The sequence below is a fragment of the Eublepharis macularius genome, chromosome 14 (genome assembly GCF_028583425.1).
Source record: "Eublepharis macularius isolate TG4126 chromosome 14, MPM_Emac_v1.0, whole genome shotgun sequence".
In the NCBI taxonomy this organism is placed as follows: domain Eukaryota; kingdom Metazoa; phylum Chordata; class Lepidosauria; order Squamata; family Eublepharidae; genus Eublepharis; species Eublepharis macularius.
Window position 1 is genome coordinate 72,413,586 of NC_072803.1, and position 23,089 is coordinate 72,436,674.

At 43.6% G+C, this 23,089-nt stretch overlaps 1 protein-coding gene across 1 annotated transcript in view; it reads right to left on the minus strand.

The window, feature by feature from the left end:
- DTHD1 (death domain containing 1) overlaps positions 1-23,089 on the minus strand; it is an 86,697-nt gene that overhangs the window by 11,269 nt on the left and 52,339 nt on the right. Inside the window, exon 5 of the mRNA XM_054997287.1 lies at positions 9,955-10,199. Coding sequence (XP_054853262.1) covers positions 9,955-10,199 — 245 coding nt within the window. The remainder of the gene's footprint in view (positions 1-9,954; positions 10,200-23,089) is intronic.

Below are 23,089 nucleotides of genomic sequence, written 5' to 3' on the forward strand. Positions count from 1 at the left end.
GCTCAAATAACTTTTTAAAGAACTTGCAGAGCCACTGTCCATCATCTTCAAGGCCTCCTGGAGGACTGGGGATGTGCCACAAGATTGCAGAAGAGCAAATGTTACCCCAATCTTTTAGAAAGGGAAGAAGGATGACCTGGGAAACTACAGGCCGATCAATCTGACTTCTGTTGCTGGGAAAATATTAAAGAAGTTTTTCAAGGGATCGATCTGTAAGCATCTGAAGGACGACTTAATGATCCAGGGAAGTCAACATGGTTTTGTCCCCAACAGATCTTGTCATACCAACCTGGTTTCCTTCTTTGATTGAGTGATGAGCATACTGGATCGTGGGAACTCTGTCAACGTGATTTACCTGGATTTCAGTAAAGCTTTTGATAAGGTTCCCCATGACATTCTAATGGGTAAATTGGAAGGCTGCAGACTAGGCAATAGCACAGTTTGGTGGATAGGGAACTGGTTAGAAAACTGCACCCAAAGAGTAGTGGTCAATGGCATTCCATCAGATTGGAAGGAGGTGTCCAGTGGGGTGCCTCAGAGCTTGGTTTTGGACCTAATACTTTTCAATATTTTTATCAATGATCTGGTTTGAAGGGATAAACGGCCTACCCATTAAATTTGCTTATGATACCAAATTAGGAGGAGTGGCAAACACCCAAGAAGATACAGTTAAAATTCAATAAGACCAGAATTCTCCGGAGAAGTGTGCAGTTTTGAACAGGATGCAATTCAACATAGATATGTGCCAGAAAAGTGCCACAAAAATGTGAAGCACAAATACAGGATGGGGGATACACTTCTTTTTTTTAATTAGTTTTTAGTTCCAGCTTATTCTGATAGCAGAGTTAATAAAAAAAACTTACATTTTTTGGTTACATGATATATACCAGTGATGGTGAACCTTTTTGAGCCCGAGTGCCCCAAACTGCAACACAAAACCAACTTATTTATTTCAAAGTGCCAGCACTGCAATTAAACCTGAATACTGAGGTTTTAGTGAAGAAAAAACAACTCATACAGTTGTCCCAACTAATTAATCTCTCTCTCTCTCTCTCTCTCTCTCTCTCTCTCTCTCTCTCTCTCTCTCTCTCTCTCGTTCACTCAAGAGACACGACTGAAAGTAATGCAAGTTAAATCAAAGCAGTTTGCCCTTCTTTAGACCAGCAGTCCTGCTTGCAGGCACTCTGTCTCGCTCAAGAGCCACAACTGAAAGTAATGCAAGTTAAATCAAAGCAGCTTACTCTTCTTTAGAAAGCCAGCCCCAGCAGCCTCGCTGCTGCCTCCGCTTCCAGCTGCTAAAGAGACGGGCAGCAGGGAGGCAGCCTTAAGGAAAAGGAATCACGTGGGCAGGGCCAAAACCTATGTGATCTCTGCTCAGAGCTACTGGAACACCGTTGCTGGCATTCCCCCTCCAAATGAGCCCTGGACCTAGTGATCGGCAACTTGGCTCATGTGCCCACAGAGAGGGCTCTGCGTGCCAGCTATGGCACGCATGCCATAGGTTCACCATCGCTGATATATACCATGCATTTCATTTTGTCTCTACAAATTCTATCATAATTATATTATTTTTCGCTAAGCTATTATCACTGTAAATCTACTTTCTTTAATTCTAGTACTTTTTTTCCTTTCCTCATTCATTTAATTGTGTTTTGCTAACATACAACTACGTCCCTATGTTATCCTTCCATTCAACCCATCTATAGAGCAGCGTCCATTTTTGTTTCCCATCATGTTTGTTTTTTTCTTTTATTAATTCTGTCAGTGTGTCCAGTTCTGCCATCTCTATGATTTTCTCTATCAATTCTTCTTTTGTTGGTATATCTATATTTTTCCAATATCTGGCATATACTATTCTTGCTGCTGTTATTATATGGATTATCAAATATCTATTTTCCCTATTTATCTCCTCCAGCATTATATTTAGTAGGAGCATTTCCGGTTTGAAGGGTATATTCATTTCTAGCACCTCTTGCAACAATTCATGCATTCCTTTCCAATATTTCTACGCTTTTTTACATAGCCACCTGTTATGAGCCTCGGCCTAGTGAGGCCTAGTGGCTCTGGGGAAGCCTGCACTCAAGTTACTGCAAGGCCTACATTTCCCAGGTTCCCTTTGGCCCCTGTGATTGGGTAAGAGGGGATTCTGAGGGGAAAATTGCACCAATAGGAAAGGAGGGAGATGGTTCCTGAGAGAAGAGATAAAAGGCCTCATCACAGGGGGAGGGGGTTCACTTCTAGGAAGCACAGCTGAGGAGAGGCTGCTGCAGAGGGAGGGATCCCTCATCCAGAAGGGGTGAGACAGTTGGAAGCCAGTAACCAGAGGACAGTTAAGAACAGTCTAGTTAGACGCGTTAGGGTATTTTATTTATGTTTGTTCACCAGCCTTTACTATTTTCTTTAATCTACCAAGTTTAAGAACCGTTATTAATAAACCTTTCAAATAAAGTTCTTTATTATTCTGCCTGGATCCTCATGCCTCATTTGGTCATGTACTAAATCAAACCTACTGGGAAAGAATCAACATAAGGTGTTAGTGGGGTGCTCTGGGCCCTTCTTTTGGAAACCTGTACCAGAGTGGTGGCGGCCTACAGACAGCTACCCTGGGCACTAGCAGCTGTGACACCACCATATATGGAAAGAGGTGCCCGTTTTCTCTTTACACTTCCAGCACTTATTGGGTACTTCTGGATGCATCTTTGCTAATTTTTCTGGTGTCACATAACACCTATAAAACATTTTATATAGGTTTTCTTTGAAGGTGGCTGATTTTGTTATTTTGATATTTGTTTTCCATATCTGTAGCCATTGCTCCAAATCTATGCCATGCCCCAGGTTTTGTTCCCATTTTGCCATATGATCTTTTAGTGCCTCCTCTTCTGTCTTCAATTGTTTCATGAAGGCATATAATTTTCTAATTAGTTTTCCATTTGTTTCTAACAGCAGCTTATCAAAAGGGCATCGTTCCATGTAGAATCCCTGTGTTTTATCTTTAGTAAATCTGGATTCTATTTGTGCTCTTAGCCACCATCCTGTCTCTATGCTCTGTTCTTTTAGTTCTTCTGTTGACTTTAGCTTTTCATCCTCTCCTAACAGCTGTTCATAGGTGTACGTATTCTCCCATTTTAGTAAATTTGGTTGGGTACATGCTTCCACTGGTGATATCCATCTTGGCGTTTTTGTATATATTTGGGCTTTTATTTTCTCCCAAACATTCATCAGGGATTTTCTTGTTATATGATCCTTATAACATTTATGTGTATCTGTTTTTTTGGGACCAGAGGTAGGCATGCCATCCCAAACTTAAGGTCATGTCCTTCTAATTTTAAAAGTCTTGAGTTGCACAGTAGGATCCATTCCTTTATCCATACCAATGTACAAGCCTTGTAGTATAGCTCCCAGTCAGGTAGGTCACATCCTGCTTTCTCCTTGGAGTTCTGTAGGACTTTGAATCTTATTCTTGGTCTTTTACTTTGCCATATAAATGTTGAAATTATTTTATTTAATTCTTGAAAATATGATTGATTTCTTATAATTGAAATGGTCTGAAATAGAAATGTACTTTGGTAATATGTTCATTTTAATTGTAGCTATTTGGCCGAATAGAGATATATGCAAGTCTTTCCATTTATTCAGATCTTCCTTGACTTCTTTTAGTAATTTCTGGTAGTTGTCTTCCATTAAGGCGGTAACTCTATTAGTCATGTGGATTCCTAAGTATTTTACTTTTTTCCCATTGAAAACCGGATTTCTCCATTAACTTCTTAATTTGTATTTTTGTCATATTCTTGGTAATTATCTTTGTTTTTTGTTAATTAAGTTTCATTCCTGCCATTTCACCAAATCTTAATTTCTGCATCAAGGAATCAATTGCTTCTATAGGTTCTTCCAGAATATATATCAAGTCGTCCACAAATGCTTGAAACATACTCTTCACCTTTTATTTTTATTCTTTTTATTGCTTCTGTCTTTCTGATTTCATTGTTTAGCACTTCCAATGTCAAGATGAATAAAAGTGGCAATAGAGGGCATCCCTGTCTTGTTCCTTTTTCTACTTTTCTACTTTCTGTTAAATTCCCATTCACTCTTATTTTTGCCTTTTGTTCCGTATATATCATTTGGATCATGTTTACAAATTGGCTCCATATTTCATCTCCTTTAGTTGTTCTACCATAAACCTCCAGTTGACGTTGTCAAAAGCTTTCTCCACATCTAGAAATATTAGAGCCATTTGTTTTCCTGGGTGTGCTTCATAATATTCTAAAATATTTAATACTATTCTAACGTTATTTCATAACTGTCTTCCTGGTAGGAAACCCATTTGGTCTTGGTGGATTATTTGATTCAATATCTTTTTCAGCCTAGCTGTTATTATTGTGGCAAATATTTTATAATCCACATTTAACAATGAAATAGGTCTATAGTTCTTGATTTCTTTGGGGTCTGTATTTTCTTTCCCCCCCCCCCCCTTTTTTATAGCAATTTAATTGGATGGGTTGACATACAATTCATTCATATCTTACAGATACATTTCCCCTTTTAACCCTAGATGCATCCCAACCCCTCCCCCTCCCCCCTTTTCTTTGCAGACTCCAGACAGCACTACGGTCCCATATTTTCTTATCATTTGTTCTATATTACTTTTCATTTGTCCCTACTAACTAGAGGTAAAATCCTAACTTACCATTGCTTAATACAATTCTGTAACTATTAATAAACTATCAAAAAAGCCATCAAAACATATTTCTTTTGCTCATATACATTTCTTCAGACCATTCATTTATAATTCCCATTTTTTTATATAGATAAATTTAGCTTAATATTTTCCCAAATAACACTATAGATTAAGATTAACAATTTAACCTTTCTCTTTATCCATTTGCATAGTTAACTTTACATTACATTTCCCAATTTTTCCATTTGTCTTATTTTGCTAATTTCTTCATTTAGCTCACGACATTTCATTTGCATCCTACCAATAAACAAGCAAACAAAAAAAACCCTTTTAACAATTTAACCTTCCTCTTAATTCCTTCTTCCATTTTATATATAAATTTATTTGGTATCAGTTACCTAGTTAACTATACATTACATTTCCCTTATTCAATTTATCCTAATTTACCAATTTCTTCAATTAACTTTTAATCTTAAAAACAACATACATCTCAATTCTAAGAAATGAAAAATGGCCTCCCGCCATTAGCATTCCACACCCTGGGAAACTCTTACAGGATGACTCAGCCCAACCCCACCCCTCCTGAGTAGATGCAAATGACCTGCCAACATCTTTTCCACACTGTGACACTGAGAGATCCCTGTCTTTTGGTGCTACACCTCTGAAGATGCCAGCCACAGCTGCTGGCGAAACGTCAGGAACTACAATGCCAAGACCACGGCAATACAGCCCGGAAAACCCACAAAAACCATCGTTCTCCGGCCGTGAAAGCCTTCGACAATACATCGAAAAATAAACTCTTCAAACTTTAAACAGTGGCCTCAGTCTTTTAAGTGACTCCCACTTGTTGCTTGATTCTTGTCTTCATATTACTTTTCTCGGCTTTCTTCTTCACTTGAATTCTTCTATCACTTGATGGTTTCTTCCATTTGAAGTAACTGGGGATGGCTCTCTCTTTCATGCTTGTTGCTAATCCTTGCATTTGATTCTTTAAAAATCCTGATGCATCTTCATTCAATGCTTCTTGCAAATACTGCTCCGTTTCTCCTCGTCTCTCGCGTTTTTGTTGTTTATATCCTGCTGTTTTGTACTCAATTTCTGCCACCTGCTCCTCTCCTTGAGTTGTCTGCCTTGTTGCTTGCTCTTCGTCACTCCATTCCACACCTATTTTAACTATATCCTTGATGCTTTTGATTAGACTTTCGTTCGTTTCCTGAATAAGTTGTATCAACGCTTTGTGACCCTCTACCACTTTTTCTCCCAGCGATTTTATAGCTGATCGCATGGCAGCCTGCCGTTTCTTCTCCACTCTCTTCAAATTTGCACTAGATTTCTCTTTCCCCCCCCTGACATCTTTATTTTTTACTTTAAATATTCGTATTATTTTAATCTCACCGGATATCGGGCAGAGTCTCTGTGGCAACTTTAAAGTAATTCAAAATAATAAATATCCACTTCCTCTTGCCTTCTCGCCGCTATATCTCGCGTTGTTTCTTCAGGGTCCTCTTTGCTGCTTTACTTCCTTCTTCCTGTTTGCCAAATCAAGCCTCTCTAGGCAGTTCCGCTCAGTGTTCTTCTTACATTCCGTTCTCTTGCGATATTTACACAGCCGTTTCTCCACCTCCTCCCCTTTTCTCACAGCCAGCTATCTCTCTCCAAACCGCAAGTATGCATAAACAAAAGTTATTTTCTCTTCTTTTACACTTTATAATCTTCCAAATTTCAAATCTTCCTTCAAAATATCTTGCTCCTGTCTTATTTTATCATCTCAGTCCACAATTTTCATTTTTAGTAGAAATGTTCCTTCTCTTTTTAAATCCAAAAGTCAGATAAAGATCTTTTACCTCGATTTGTTCCGTTTGGGTCTTTTGTGCTGCCTCATTCGTTACCCATTAGCCAAATCTGGTTCTGAAGCTTGGGTCCTGGCGGGCTTATGCCGAACAGCGACTCAGAGAGTGCTGCAGAGATGTTAGCTCGTCATCTTCAAGAGTACCTCAAAGCGATGTGGGAGATCCATCGTCCTGGACCCTCCCCCCCGCTGAGATCTCGCTCTCTCTGGAACTTGTAGCATTCTGGCTCCTCTCCTACTTGGAGAGGAGTGGCAGCCGGTGATCAGAGCACCTGGCCTGCCCGAAACAGTCACTCTTGACGGTCCAGCTCCCTGGACCGCTTCAGCCCGCCATTAGCCAAACCGGAAGTCAGGGGTCTGTATTTTCTTTATGGATTAGAGATATAATTGCTTCATTCCATGAATCCTGAATCTTCTCTCCTTCATAAATCTTTTCCAATAGCTGTTTACAGGGCAATACCAAGCATTCTTCAAATGTTTTATAACATTCTGACAGGAGTCCATCCAGTCCTGGTGTTTTACCTCTATTTTGGTTTGCAATTGCTTCAGTTATCTCTCTTATAGTAAATGGATCATTTAATATTCTACATTGTTCTTCCATTAACTTTGTATTTGTAGTTAATTTCAGGTAGTTCTTCTGTTTTTCTGGTCAGATTTCTCCTTTCTAATATAATTTTTTATAGAAATTTTCTATGTTTTTTAAAGTCTTCTTTTCCATATTTCTCAGTTCCTTCATCTTTTAATGTATTTATTATTCTTTTCATTGATTCTTTCAAGGGGATACACTTCTGGGTAGTAGTGTATGCAAAAGAGATCTTGTGGTAAGAGTGGACTGTAAACTAAATGTGAGCAGTCAGTGTGATGCAGAAGCAAAAAAGACAAACTCAGTCTTGGGTTGTATCAAAAGAGCCATTTGCATCAAAATCACAGGAGGTCATAATCCCTCTCTATATTGCCTTGGTCAAGCTGCACCTGGAGTACTGTATGCAGTTCTGGAGGCCCCACTTCAAAAAAGATGTGGACAAAATTGAGCGAGTGAAGAAGAGAGTGACAAGGATGATCAGGGGTCTGGAGACTGAGCCCTATGAGGAAAGGCTGGGGACTTTGGGAATGTTTAGTTTGGAGAAGAGGAGATTGAGGGGTTTGTGATTGCTCTCTTTAAATATTTGAAAGGCTGTCATTTGGAGGAGGGCAAGGAGCTGTTCCAGTTGGCATCAGATGATAGGACTCAAAGCAACGGGCTTAAATTACATGCACAAAGGTACCAGCTGGATATTAGGAAGAACTTTTTCATGGTCAGAGTAGTTCAAAGGTGGAATCAGCTGCCTAGGGAAGTGGTGAGCCCCCCTTCACTGGCAGTTTTCAAGAAGTGGCGGGATGAATATTTTTCAGGGATGCTTTATGTTCATCCTGCATTGGGCAGGGGGTTGGACTAGGTCTGTATGGCCCCTTCCAACTCTATGATTCTGTGAACAGTAGATGTCTCCTTAGCTACCATTAATGTCCAATTAACTAAAACAACCCCCTGGGTTGGATCCTATCACTACCTTCCAATAAGTTGCATGCTATGACTTTCTTGGGGTAAAGGAGAAAGCCTTCCTCTAATACTGAATGGCTTTTTTGATGGAGAAAGTCTTCCTCTGATGCAGAAAAATATCAAATGATGTCTTTCATTTTCAGAAAAAGTCTTGTTGGAAGGAAGTCAGTCATAGTTCCCACCCTACCCCACATTTGCAACCACACCACAGGGTAGGTGCAGACTAAAAGCTGTTTTTTTGTTCATTTGGATAAAGAACTTTGAACTGACTGGGAAATTTTAAGAGGTCTGGGGATGTTTTTTTAGAGGAACTTTGGGTACTGGACTGATACTGCTTTGAGATTAACAATAATCCTTGCATTCTACCTTTTTTATTTGTAACTACATTTATATTTGTAACAAAAGAGACTATACCTTCATCCTATGATTCCAATGAGCAAAGCTTATTCATTTATTCATTCACTCGTTACAATTTTTATAACCTGTCATTCCTTTTGGCTCCTTTTGGCTTCCTCCAATCTAAAGAGTTTTCCTCCAACTTAAGTGTCTCTTCTGTTATAGGAAGAGCCACTTAAGTTGGATGAAGGCTTCTTAGGGAATGGTTGGATCCACCCCATTATAAAAATGCCCCATGTCTCACAAGGACTATAATTCTGTATAGCTGATGGGTTTCTTGGCTTCAATTGTAAAAAATATTTTTCATGCTTAGGGCAATAAATTTAGAGTTTTTCAGGGGGATCCTGATTACAAATTTGTAATGATGGCAAATTTCCCCTTTAAAATAGCATTTCCATCCTCTCACTGTAACAGACATCATGAAAGAAGCTACATTCAGTTCACATGAGCCAGTTTGGTGTAGCGGTGTAAAGCCAGTTTGGTATAGTGGTTAAGAGCACAGGACTCTAATCTGGAGAGCCAGGTTTGATTCCCCACTCCTCTACGACACCAGCTGGGTGACCTTGGGTGAGTCACAGTTCTCTGGAGCTCTCTCAGCCCCATCCACCTCACAGGGTGATTGTTGTGTGGTAATAATAACACTTTGTAAACCGCTCTGAGTGGGCATTAAGTTGTCCTGAAGGGCGGTATATAAATCAAATGTTATTATTATCATGTAGCAACAATAGAAGGCTTTGAATAGAAAATGTTCCATGCAAATTGAGTATACACACTAGAAAGGGTCTATAAATCTTCTGCAGAGGGTTGACAGCAGACATTTACTAGCTTGGCATCGGGAAACTTACGTGGAAAATGTTCCTTGTACAAACGATATTCAAAACCCACCAGTTTAAAGGGTATTTGTATGTGTCATTTATGAGAGTCCAGTGCACAGATATATGGCCCTTGCTGTCCACACTATCCTTGTAAAAGTCTGTGCTGTTTCTTGCAACTTGGAAACAAAGCATATGACAACCCTCTCTTAGAACCTGCACAAAATATCATAAAATCACAGTTCATATGAGTCACACAAAATGAGCCTAAAACCATAACCACTTATATCAAATAACTGAGTAATTTAAGGTTCAGCATGGATCTATAAATATGTACATGCTAACATGGAGCTGCTGCCAAAAATGCCATTCCTGTGTCAAATTTTGCTGCTTTCTTCCCTGTGAAAAAGAGATTCACTTACCTCTGTTATGCTGTTACTGTGCTTTAGATTTACCCACCCCAGCTTCAGATTTTTGGCTGCTGTATATAAGGGTGGGGAAAAGGACATGAGGATGAACTGACAAATGAGATGGGGAAACACAACTGGGCAATATCCTATTTTTGGCAGCTGCCCTGTATCAAGTGGAAGAATGAGCACTGTTCTCAGAATCAGTGTTTGCAAAGGTGGGTGGAGAATAGGAATAATATATAGTATTCAATTGGATAGAAGTAATTCTTTCTTACCGAAAATGATGTATGTTTGTAACCCGTTGTATAGAAGCACTACTCACTCGGCCATTGTCTGTCTCATTTCTCTCTCTTTTTTTTTCTGGATTTTGTGGACAGGGTAAAATAACGGTGATAGATTTGTTGAATGGTTGGCCTGATGGATGCTGCAGATGTACTAGTGGGCTTGTAGACACTACTGAATGATATTTGTCTTGCTTTGTTTTTAATAGTGAAATTATTGATGGCTCAATTGGTTGTACCTGTGTGTAAAATATATTTTCACATATTGATAAAGCCCAATTAGCATACACAGACATTTACAGGATAACATTAACTGACAGTCTCTGCTCTCCAAAAGAGCTAGTGATCTGAAGTCCTGATCAGCAAATAGTTCTGGTTCTAGGGCTCAGTTTTCAAAGAGTTTAAGCAAAATGGGGCAAGATTCCAACCTCACTCTGAAAAATATCCTGCTGCCACAGATCCCTGCTGCAGATGCGAAGCTCCTGTGGTATAGCGATTAGAGTGTTAGCCTAAGCTCCGCAAGACCCCGGTTCAAACCTCCACTTTGCCATGCAAGCTTGCTGGGTGACCTTAGGCTAGTCATACACATTCAGCCTAACCTAATTCACAGGGTTATTGTGATGATAAAACAGAAGGAGACTGATGTAAGCCACTTTGTGTCCCCATTGAGGAGAAAAGAAAGATAAAGCCACTACTGGATTATTATTGTCATCTTTGGAAGCCCTGTTTCAGGTGCTGTCAAGACGCTGGCAGCGTCTGCCATACCCATACCTGGGGGGGGGGGAGGTTGGCGCTGGAGGTTATGATCTTATGACTGTCTGTTGCAGCTGTGTTTTCCAGGATGTGAATTCTTGACTTATCTCTCTTAGACTATGCTTGCTCCTAGCCGCTGGGAAAGGAGTCCACTTAACCTTGAACCTTATGTCCTCTCTTGTACAGTTAGTTCCCAGTAGACTGTCAGCCTCTAGAAAGGGGGGCGGGGTGTTAGTCTGTCAATGACACAAGTGCTTGATATGTAGGCATGCCTCATTCCTGACAATGAACCCAGTAAGGTCATGAACTAGCAACTTTTCAATAAAGGTCTTACTAACAAACAGTGGAGTCTTTTGAAGGTTACTTGGCAGATCCTTACAGGTGCTCCCTCCTTCTGAGATTAGGCGGGTAGCAACCTGTGAGAGAGTGTGTCAGTCATGGCACCAAAACTCTGGAACTCTCTCCCCAGGAAGACTCATCTGCCTCTTCCTGTTATCCTCTTCCTGGAGTGAGTGAAGGCTTTTTTGCTTCATTTGACTTTCCTTCAGTGATCCCGCCTTACTGTCTAGTGTTTTAATTGTTGTTATATATATATTAACACCACTTTTAATTGTGTAAATAATGTTATTGTTGTTTTTAATAATTTTTCAACGTAATTTTGTTATCAGTGCTTTAATTTGTTAGTTGCCTCAGTGCTTGTCAGGAGGAAAGCAAATCAAGGTGTAAATTTCATTAAAAATAAATACAAATAAAAACTAAATGTGGTGAATGAGTATAAGATGCCTAACCCCTTTTCCAGCAGTTAGCAACTCTCACTTGTTGACAAGTTGGTAAAATGTGGTTTGGATCCTATTACTTTTGGTGGATCTGTAATTGGTTGACAGATTACATCCAAAGAGTACTTGTTAATGGTTCCTCATTCTCTTGGAGAAGAGTGACAAGTGGAGCACCTCAGGGATTGGTCCTGGGACCTGCTCGGATCAACGTTTTTATAAATGATTTGGATGAAGGAACAGAGGTGTCAGGTCTTGCAAGGTACTTCCCAAAACACTTCACTGCATCATGGGAGTGAATGAGTTAAAGTTGGTTTTATTGAAGCAGAATACCAGTACCAGTACCAGAAGCCAGTACCGGTATTGGCTGAAGTGGCTCAAGGTAGCAAAACAAGGTTAATTACAGGTCAAAGTCCTCTTCCCCCCCCCCCAGTGGGAAAGAAAGTCCGTTAGGATTTTGGCGCGCTGAGCCTGGGAAGAGGGGAGGAGGGGAGGGATGAGCTCTGCTCCGTCCCTTAGGAGCCTGGTGTCCGGTCTGTGACCCACCGCTCTTCCATATTGCTTGCCTGATGTATTTTTCCAGTACTGTTTATGTTCACAGGAGCAGCCTGGTTCCCGAGACAGCCTTGTCTAGGATGGCTCACCACAGAGACCTTGAGAGACAACTCCTTTTGCTTTCCCATCTTCTGTACTGGTTGGGTAGACACCGAGGGTGGGGGCTGGACGAAAAGGGTGATATACTGTAGCAAGCACTTAACACGTCATTCTCAACAAGAGATCTGTGTACAGCCAAAGCTTCTTTTAGCCTTTGGATTAACTATGGACACTTGTACTTTCTGAGCATATATCTTCTCTCAGTAAACAACCTTTGACTCAAGAGACCTTGGATTTCTTGCTGCAAGGGGTGGGAGATGAAATCAGAGTATCCTGCTTTCCATAGACTGACATATACCACTTTGCCAGTGGTAAAGAGTCTGGGTGTGTTCCTGGATGCCTCCCTATCGATGGAGGCCCAGGTCACGGCGGTTGCCAAGTCTGCATTTTTCCATCTTTGTCAGATCCGGCAACTTGCCCCCTACCTGACGCCCCAGGACCTGGCTACAGTGATCCATGCAACGGTCACCTCCAGGCTAGATTAATGTAACTCACTCTACGCTGGGCTACCCCTGGGCCTGATCCGGAAACTACAACTGGTCCAGAATGCGGCGGCACGGGTCCTGACTGGTATACCTTACCAGTCACACATCACACCTGTCCTGTGCCAGCTGCACTGGCTTCCAGTTGAATTCCGAATCAGGTTCAAAGTGTTGGCTCTTACCTTTAAAGCCCTGAGTGGGTTGGGACCGGCATATCTTCGGGACCGCCTCTCCCTGTACGTTCCCCGGAGATCGCTCCGATCAGCGAATAAATATTTACTTGTGGTCCCCGGCCCTAAGGAAGCCCGCCTCACTTCAACCAGGGCCAGGGCCTTTTCAGTCCTGGCCCCAGCCTGGTGGAACGCTCTGTCAATGGAAACCCGGGCCCAGCGGGACATATTATCGTTCCGCCGGGCCTGTAAGACAGAGCTGTTCCGCCAGGCGTTTGGTGATTGAAGGGGGCGGTGCCATGTCGGCCTCCCGCCTTTGGGGTGGGGAAGGTTCTCCCCACCACTGCACCTTGTTAATTTGTTTTATTATTTGTATATTGATTTTAGTTTTTGTTTTTATCAATTTTAACTGTTCACCGCCCAGAGCCCCTGGGGATGGGCAGTATATAAATTGAATAAATAAATAAATAAATATTTTTGAGAATCATGTGTTAAGTGCTTGCTATAGTATATCACCCTTTTCATCCAGCCCCCACCCTCGGTGTCTACCCAACCAGTACAGAAGGTGGGAAAGTGAAAGGAGTTGTCTCTCAAGGTCTCTGTGGTGAGCCATCCTAGATAAGGCTGTCTCAGGAACCAGGCTGCTCCTGTGAACATAAACAGTACTGGAAAAATACATCAGGCAAGCAATATGGAAGAGCTGTGGGTAACAGACCTGAAATCCCGATCAAGGAGTGGGACCGGGCCTTGAAGATGCAACAAGCTTGGGAGGAGGAACTCCTCAGAGCTGCAGTGACTGCACCAGGAAATCCTGGCGATGGAAGGCAACTAGGACCTATTAATGAGGCGGCCCGCTATGCTGCTCTGGAGGCTCAAGTGGAGGCCATGAGGGGGGAACTAGCCCAAGCTGCCCAAATGATGGAACTAATGCTCGCCCAACCGGCTGGCCCTCAACACCCACCTGCAGTATTAGACGCTGCTGGCCAGGCTGACCCGAGGACCTTGAGGGCACCAGCACCCTCCGGCAGGAGAAGTGTGGCAGTACCCAGACTGTGGCTGCCGGCAGTGCCATCCGCACCCTACCCTGGCCCGCCAAGAGATTGGCCAAGGGGGCTGGCTGCCGCCCCCGGACAGCCACCTATTCCCTGCTCGGCTCCAGTTGCTCCACCAGCCCCAACACCAATACCAGCACCGCAAACCTAACCGATCCCAAGTCACGTACCTCCTGGACCTGCCCCGCAGGATCGCAGGGGCCGTGTGGCCCCCCCTTAGCCAAGACAGATCACAGCCCCTGTTGGAGCGCCCGTAGATGCTAGAGCCAAGGGGGTGGACTTACCCATGGGACTGTTCCCCACTGAGCAAAGTTGGGCCATCCATTTGGCATACCGACTGGAAGGGATTGCAGCTGAATGGTACATGACCCTCTATGACATGAGGGTGCCTGAACTTGGGGATTTACAAGCTTTTATAGTGGCACTGAGAGCCCAATATGAGGATCCACTGGAAAGCGAGAGGGCTCGCACGGAGTTAAGAGCCATTAGACAAGGCTCCAAACCAGTAAGGGAATATGCGGCTAAATTCCGCCAGCTGGCACCCAAATGCCCAACCTATCATGAGGGGGTCAAAATTGAATTATTCAGAAATGGCTTAAACCCAGAGCTTCTGGACAGAGCTTTAATGCAAGATGATCCCCCCACATGCCTAGGATGGATTCAACTAGCATGTGAAGTGGAAAACCATACCCAAGTTGTCCACCTAGTGAAGCAACACCAACTAGGTGGTGTGAGAAGAGCAAGATTCAAAGGGAAAACTCCCAGGTCTGAATGTACCAAAACGTCACGCAAACTGCGAGTTCGTCTGAACCCGACCTTCAAAGGTATGTCATACCTTTGAACATCCTGGGACGGGAAGGAGAATGAGGTATGGAGGACAGAGAGTACTGTGCCTTTAAGAGGAACGAGAAAAAGGAAAGAGGAAAGAATAAAGAGGCACGGAACTGTAGACAGGCACCTGCTGTGTATTATCACTGATTGGAAGGAGAAAGCCTTGCTGTGAGCACATTAAGTTGGAGACTGTGACTTCGGACGTTATGTATATGTAAGTTAAAGAAGTTAACTGTACTGTTTAAATGTTTGTATTAAGTGTAGCTGGTAATTTGTGACATTTTTATGGCAGAAAGGAGGCTGAGAAAAAGGGAATCCGAAACGAGCAGTTTTAGCTGGCGGGCTCGTTGCCAACAACCAGGAGAACCGGGGAGGGACCTGGATGGTGTACTCCGGAATTTGCCATCTAGATTTTCTACTATGAAATTTGCAGCTATTTGGAATTTACACCTCTTTTGACTATAGTGATTTGTTTCCTTTCAAGCCATTGGCATAGGAAAGGATTTAACTGTGCAACAGAATTGGCTTCTGTCTATTACAGCACCTTGGAAATGTATAATATGTGACTGTATTTATGGAATGAGTCTTTGTAATATTGTAACATTGTATGAAATTGTGTATATCTTTGTATTTGGATCATGATAGTGTAATTAAATTTTGATATATATAGTATACAGTTGAGGGGTTCCTGGGAGTTTTCCCTTTGTATCTTGGTGTTTTGGAATCCATCCCATTTAGTATTGTGGTGTGAGAAGAGCACCAAATGCTCCAGGAAGAGGCTGAGGAATCCCTGTCAGAACAGGGATAGCTCGGGGAACCAGAGACACCCGTTGGAGGCAAGGACTGTGCTTACAGTGCAGGAGTAGTGGGCACTTCACAGCCCAATGCCCTCTCAGAGCTCCTTCGGAACAAGCAACAACTAGGCCAACCCTGGCCCCTTGCACAGCCAGAACTGAGCGGAAACCTCCTGCGCGGAGAGGAAAGCCAGACACCGGGCTAGAAGCAGAAGAATTAATACGCGAGAATGTCTGCCAGGCCAGAGAAGGAGAGATGTCCTTGCAGTCGGGAAACAAGGAGGATCTGCCATAACAGGGCCTCAACGGCAGGTCAGTAAAGAATCCATCCCTGCGGAGGTTGAGAGAAAGGGGAGCCATATTGTTCATGCCTGTTGTACTAGTAAATCCCAGGCGAGGAATGCATGTAAGAGTGCAAGCCCTCATAGACTCGGGGTGTTCCCGTGATATTATGTCACCTGCCTTGGTCAATGGATTGGGCTTGGAAACCAAGGGATTGGAGGATCCCATAGTGTTTGAACAAATGGACGGGTCCAACATGAGCCCGGCTGCCTATGAAACGGAACCCGTGCCAACGGAAATGGGAAAACATTGGGAAGCCTGACCCTATATTTTCAGTCAGGTGGCCAAATACCCATTAATCTTCAGCAGTGACTGGCTATGGGACCACAACCCCTACATCAAATGGTCAGAGGGGATGGTGGTCTTCAATCAAGAACAATGTCACCTACATGAGTGGAATAAAGCATGGGGTGGGATGGCGCCCCTCCCCTTAGAAGTTGTACTACTGACGGAAGAAGAGCTGGTGAGCATTCCCCGCGAGTATAAAGATCTTACACAAGCATTTAGTGAAAGGGAAGTGGATGAACTTCCTCCTCATCGTAATATGGACTGTGCCATTGAACTTGTGCCAGGAGAAAAACTGCCCAAAGGCAAGTTATATTCCACGAGCCCTGCAGAATGCCAGGAATTAAGGAAGTTCATTGACAAAAATTTGGAAAGAGGATTCATCACCTGCTAGTTCTCCTCATGCTGCTTCAGTGCTATTCATAAAAAAGAAAGATGGGGGACTGAAACTCTGCACAGATTTTCGGGGAATTAATGCAGTATCCATGTCTAATGCCTACCCCATCCCTCTGATTCGAGACTTGCTTAGTGTGGTGGCTCAAGGTAAAGTCTTTTCTAAATTAGATTTGAAAGATGCATATTTTCATGTGAGAATAAGGAGGGGGATGAATGGAAGACAGCGTTTAATACCCCATTGGGGCAATATGAATATCTGGTCATGCCTTTTGGTCTGAAAGGGGCCCCAAGTGTGTACACGACGCTCATCAATGAAGTGCTGCACGAATACCTGTACAAGGGAGTGGTGGTTTACCTGGATGATGTTTTAATTTATACGCCAGATAAAAAGTCACATGTGGAACTGGTGCGCATAGTACTAAAGGCGTTAATAAAGCACAAGTTGCCTGTGAAATTATCAAAATGTGAGTTCCACAAAGAAGAATTAGACTATCTAGGCTACCGCATTTCCAGCCAAGGGCTGAAAATGGATCCGGCAAAAGTCCAAGCCATTAATGGGTGGGTTGCCCCCAACACTAGAAAGCAACTACAGTTGTTTTTGGGGTTTGCTAACTTCTACCGACCCTTCATAGAGAACTTTGCACAAATAGCCTTACCTTTGACAGATCTATTGAAAACAAAGGGAAAGGATGTGCATGCAAAAAAACCGCACTCCAAATTAAACTGGACACCAGAGTGCCAGCAATCTTTTGAGCTGTTAAAGAGCAAATTCACATCCGAAACGGTGCTACAGCATCCGCACGAGAAGCGTAAGTTCATTGTGCAGGTCGACGCGAGTGACACGCGGAGGGGTATTACTCCGGGAGGGGACATGGGAGGGGTATTACTACAACAGGACGAGGACAAAAAATTACGCCCCTGTGCCTACCTCTCAAAGAAATTCACTGAGGCGGATAGGAATTGGAGCGTGTGGGAAAAGGAAGCCTTCGCCATTAAGCTTGCCCTCGCTACATGGAGACAATGGTTAGAGGGAGCCCACCACCCATTTGAAGTCTGGACAGATCATAAAAACTTAGAAGCCCTCCGCACCCCCCGCCGTCTCAGTGCTAAGCAACTTCGGTGGGCAGATTTCTTTTCCAAATTCAACTTCACTCTGAACTATCTCCCGGGGAGGGCCAACTTCCTAGCGGATGCCCTTTCGCACATGCCCCAACACAATAGTCAGAGGGAGGAAGTCATTGACACCGTATTCTCACCCACCCAATTAGGAGGGGCAGTAACTACTCACAGCAAAGCAGCCAAAATGCAAAAAAGCCTGAAATCTGATCTCAGTGAATGGAGGGAGAAAGTGAAATGCGAGGTGGAAAAAGAGGGGGAGGGAGCACCCAAAACTGAACTCAAGCAAATGGAGGCGGGCAAATGGCGCAGAGGATCTAAACTCTACATCCCCTTAACCTTAAGGAAAGAAATTCTCCAGCAATGCCATGATGCCAAGTTAGCTGGTCATTTTGGCTACCTTAAGACCCTCCACCTCGTCCAATGGCAATTCTGGTGGCCACACATGAGACGAGATGTCTCCCAGTACGTTTCCTCCTGCCCCATTTGTATAATGGCCAAATCTAGAAGGGGAAAACCTCCTGGACTATTGCAACCATTAGAGACCCCCTCTAGACCACAGGCAGTGATTTCAATGGACTTCATAACAGATCTGCCCCCCTCAAAGGGGTGCACTTATATTCTAGTAGTGGTGGACTTATTCTCCAAACAGGCTCATTTCATCCCATGTACCACTATTCCCACCGCAAAGAAACTGGCTAACTTGTTCATGAAACACATAGTCAGATTGCATTCATTCCCTCTTAAGGTAATGTCGGACCGAGGTGTACAATTCGTTGCCAACTTCTAGTGGGAGCTACTTCAAGTGGCGGGCATTGAACAGGGTTTAAGCTCTGCTCATCATCCTCAAACTGACGGCCAGTCAGAATGCACAAATCAAGTGCTGGAATAATTCCTCCGATGCCACATCAACTACAAGCAAGACAACTGGGTTGATTTTCTTCATTTTGCCGAATATGTGTATAACAACGCCATACACAGTTCTACAGGAGCATCTCCTGTATATGTAGGATATGAAGGACAAGCCATACCCTTTGAAACTAATCCTGAAACACAAAGACCAGGGGATCTGGGAGAGTGGTGGTCCTCCCTTACAGAACAATGGGAAATCATCCAAAAATCTTTGAAAAAAGCCAAAAAGGATTACAATATGCAGATCGCCATTGGGCGGAAGAATGGAAACTGCAACCTGGAGACAAGGTGTACGTATCCACAAAACGTTTCAGAAGTGAACAGCCATGCAAAAAGTTAGGACTTAAGTATATGGGGCCTTGCCCAGTCAAAAAAGTGATTAATGATGTGACAGTGGAACTTGAATTACCAAAGAACCTACGCCAAATGCACTCCACTTTCCACTTTAGTCTCTTAAAGAAAGCACCTCCACCTGATGAGTGGCATCCTGAGAAAGGAGTCCCACATCCTACACTCATCGACGGACAAATCCATTATGAAATGGAAGAAATCCTGGACTCCAAAAGAAGATATAAAAAACTTTTTTATCTTATCAGTTGGAAAGACTTTGATGAGAGCTTTAGAGAGTGGGTAGAAGCCTCTCACATACATGCCCCAAAACTCATAACCAAGTTCCACAAACGATACCCCGACAATGTGGGATCTGGTGGGTGAGGGGAGGCCTTTGGAGGGGCAGAAATGTCAGGTCTGTTACCCACTGCTCTTCCATATTGCTTGCCTGATGTATTTTTCCAGTACTGTTTATGTTCACAGGAGCAGCCTGGTTCCCGAGACAGCCTTATCTAGGATGGCTCACCACAGAGACCTTGAGAGACAACTCCTTTTGCTTTCCCATCTTCTGTACTGGTTGGGTAGACACCGAGGGTGGGGGCTGGATGAAAAGGGTGATATACTGTAGCAAGCACTTAACATGTCATTCTCAACAAGAGATCTGTGTACAGCCAAGCTTCTTTTAGCCTTTGGATTATCTATGGACACTTGTACTTTCTGAATATATATTCTCTCAATAAACAACCTTTGACTCAAGAGACTTTGAATTTCTTGCTTCAAGGAGTGGGAGATGAAATCAGAGTATCCTGCTTTCCATAGACTGACACCTGGTGCCATCGCTGCTGGAACTGAAAGGTCCCTTTCTCAGGCCTGCCAGGAAATCGTAAAAAAGACCCTGTAAGATAAGCAGCTAGCAACCAGTCAGCAAAACAGGTTTCCCTCTGCATTTTCTCAGAGGTACACTAAATTCTGCAGCAAGAAATTCATAACACATGACAGATATGCTGGTGGCGTATCTGACGTACTGCCCTTCCCAAGGTTCTTCTAACTTAACCTCTGGGCTTCCGCAGGTACTTCTTGTGAAATTAACGTACAAGAGTAGGAGCATTCGCATCAGAAGCTTTTATCCACTCAGTATTACTCTTGTTGAAATGAACCCATTGAATGAAGTAATACAATTCCCCATGTTTCAATTTATAGTCCAAAATATCCTCAAATTTGTAGTGAGGTTGACCATTCACGATTGAGGGGTGGGTGGGACCCTGACCCCCAGATCTAGATGCCACACATCAGGGTGCTGAGCTTTCTGCAGGAGGCTGAAATGAAATACAGGGTGAACATTTTTTAGGTTCTTCGGCAGTTTCATCTCCCCAGTCATATCATTGATCACTCAAATAACCTCAAAGGGTCCCAAATATTTCCACACAAGTTTTTTGCTCGGTTGCTCCCCCCATAGATTTTTGGTGGAGACGTAAACTATGTCACCCACTTTCAGACTCCATGGGGCGGAGCGTCTCCAATCTACTTGTTTCTTGTAGTCCTCTTTGGCTTTTTCCAGGGTTCTTTTTATCACTGGTCAGTTAATTTAGTCCACCACTCTGTCAGGTCCCCCCCCCTTTGCTCTCACCCTGGGTGTGTATGAATGGCATGGCCCTGCCCTCAAACCCTTGAGCAATCTTGAATGGGGAAGCTCCCATGGATCTGTGTATGCTATTGTTGTAACAATGTTTGGCAAAAATTAGAAAGTCCGCCCAGTCACTCTGCTGATAATTAATGTAACACCTTAAAAATTGTTTGAACACCTGATTAACCCTTTCAGTTTGTCCATCGGTCTCAGGATGACGAGCAGAGCTTAGCCTTTGCTCTATCCTTGCCACCTGCAACAACTCCATCCCGAATCTGGCCATGAGTTGTAACACCCATCGGAGACTATCTTCTCAGGAAAAGAATGCAAACGGACCACATGCTGCATAAACAAAGCAGCCAGCTTTTTGGCCATTGGTAGTTTGGAACATGGTATGAAATGGGCCTGTTTTGAAAATAAGTCCACTACCACTAGAATCACCATCTTCCCCTTGGAGATGGGAAGGTCAGTAATAAAGTCCATAGAAATTGTGTCCCATGGCCGGGCCAGAGTTGCAAGTGGCTAAAGTAACCTGGGAGGCTTCCCTCCCCTTTTCTTCCCCATCAGGCATACTTGGCAAGTGGAAACATATTGCGACACATCACACTTCTTTTTGGGCCACTAAAATTGTCTTTGCAGTAGGTGCAAGGTTTTCAGGTACCCAAAATGCCCAGCCAATTTAGCATCATGGCAACTTTTCAGCACCTCTCCTCTCAGGCTGGCAGGAACGTATAATTTTCCTTGCTGGTACCAGCCTTCGTGCTCGCCCTGTTCCAATTCATCCTTGGGCATTTCCTCCCCCTCCTTTCCCACCGCAGCTTTCAGTTTTTCCTCCCAGTCTGTGTGACCCAGCCGCGTTGCTTTGGTCCTTGCCTGTTGCCTAGTAACAAACACTCCTCCCAGCTGAGCAGGCGAGAACATAGTGTCCACCACCTCCTCCTTTTGACTGTTATGTTGGGGGAGGCATGAAATGGCATCTGCTGGGAAGTTCAATTTGCCTGGGAGGTACTTAGCACAAAATTGAATCGAAAGAAAAACTCTGCCCACCATAACTGCTTGGCTCCCAATTTGCGAGGGACACGTAACGCTTGCAAATTCTTATGATCAGTCCACACCTCAAATGGCATTTTAGCACCTTCTAACCAATGTCTCCAAGTGCACAGAGCCAGCTTAGCTGCCGCCGCCTCTTTATCCCAGACCGTCCAGTGGCACTCAGTCTGAAAAGTTTTTCGACACATAGGTGCAGGGGTGTAGGTTTCCCTCCTCCAGTAGAATCACCCCCCCCATCGCCACATCGCTAGCGTCCACCTACACTACAAACTTGCGGTTTTCATCGGGGTGGTGCAGGACTGCCTCCGAAGTGAACAACTGATTTAGGCACTCGAAAGCCTCCTAACACTTTGCAGTCCATGTGAGTTTAGCACTAGGCTTCATTCCCTGGGGTCCCTTGCCCTTGGTTTTCAACAGGTCAGTTAATGGCAAGGAGATTTGGGCAAAGTTCTTTATCAAGGGTCAGTAAAAGTTAGCAAAGACAAGGAACGACAGCAGCTGCCTTCGGGTTTTGGAGGCTTCCCACCCCACCACGGCTTGAACTTTCACTGGGTCCATACTCAACCCTTGACCCAAGACTCGGTAGCCCAAAAAGTCCAACTCTTTCTTATGGAATTCACACTTGGACAATTTAACTGGCAGCTGGTGGGGCTACAGCGTCTTTAGTACATGCGGTTCATAATCTTGCAAAAATAATAACACATCATCTAAATAAACGACCACCCCTTTGTACAGGTATTTGTGCAGGACCTCATTGATCAAATTCATAAAGACCCCTGGAGCCCCTTGCAAACCAAAAGGCATTACTAAGTAGTCATACTGCCCCAAAGGGAAATGGTGTCTTCCATTCATCCCCCTCTTTGATCCTTACTCTAAAGTAAACATCTCGCAAGTCCAGTTTAGGAAAGATCTTCCTTTGAGCCACCACTCCCAACAAGTCTCTGATGAGGGGTAGGGGGTAGGTGTTAGACATCGAGACCGCATTGATTCCCCTACAGTCCATGCACAGCGTCAACCCCCCATCCCTTTCTTGCGGAATAGCACCGGGCGGCGTGGGGAGAACTTGTAGGTCTAATAAAAACTCTTGCCAGATTTTTGTCAATGAACTTCCATAGCTCAACTCTCTCCCCCAGGCTCATAGAGTACAGCTTCCCTTTTGGCTGTCACTTCCCTTTGGAATCAACGAGATATTTGCTTCATTCCAAGTCTTTGGGATATCTTTTTTCTTCATAATCTCATTCATCAACTTTTGTAGGGGCTGCACTAGGTCTTTTTTCATTACTTTATAAAATTTTGCTGAAATTCCATCTGGACCCGGTGCTTTCCCTATCTTAGTTGACTCTACAGCTTCTAAAATTTCTCCCTCTGTGATTAGAACATTTAATGACTCTTTCATTGTATTTGAAATCTTTGGTAATTTAACTTTTTCTAAATATGCTTCTATTTTCTCTAACAGTGCAATCTTAACCCCCCAGGCTGCACCGTCACTTGTGCGCTGGTGTAAATGGGGCAGCGCTGGACAGCACCCTAATGACTTTCGCCAGATAGTCCCGCCAGCGCCCGAG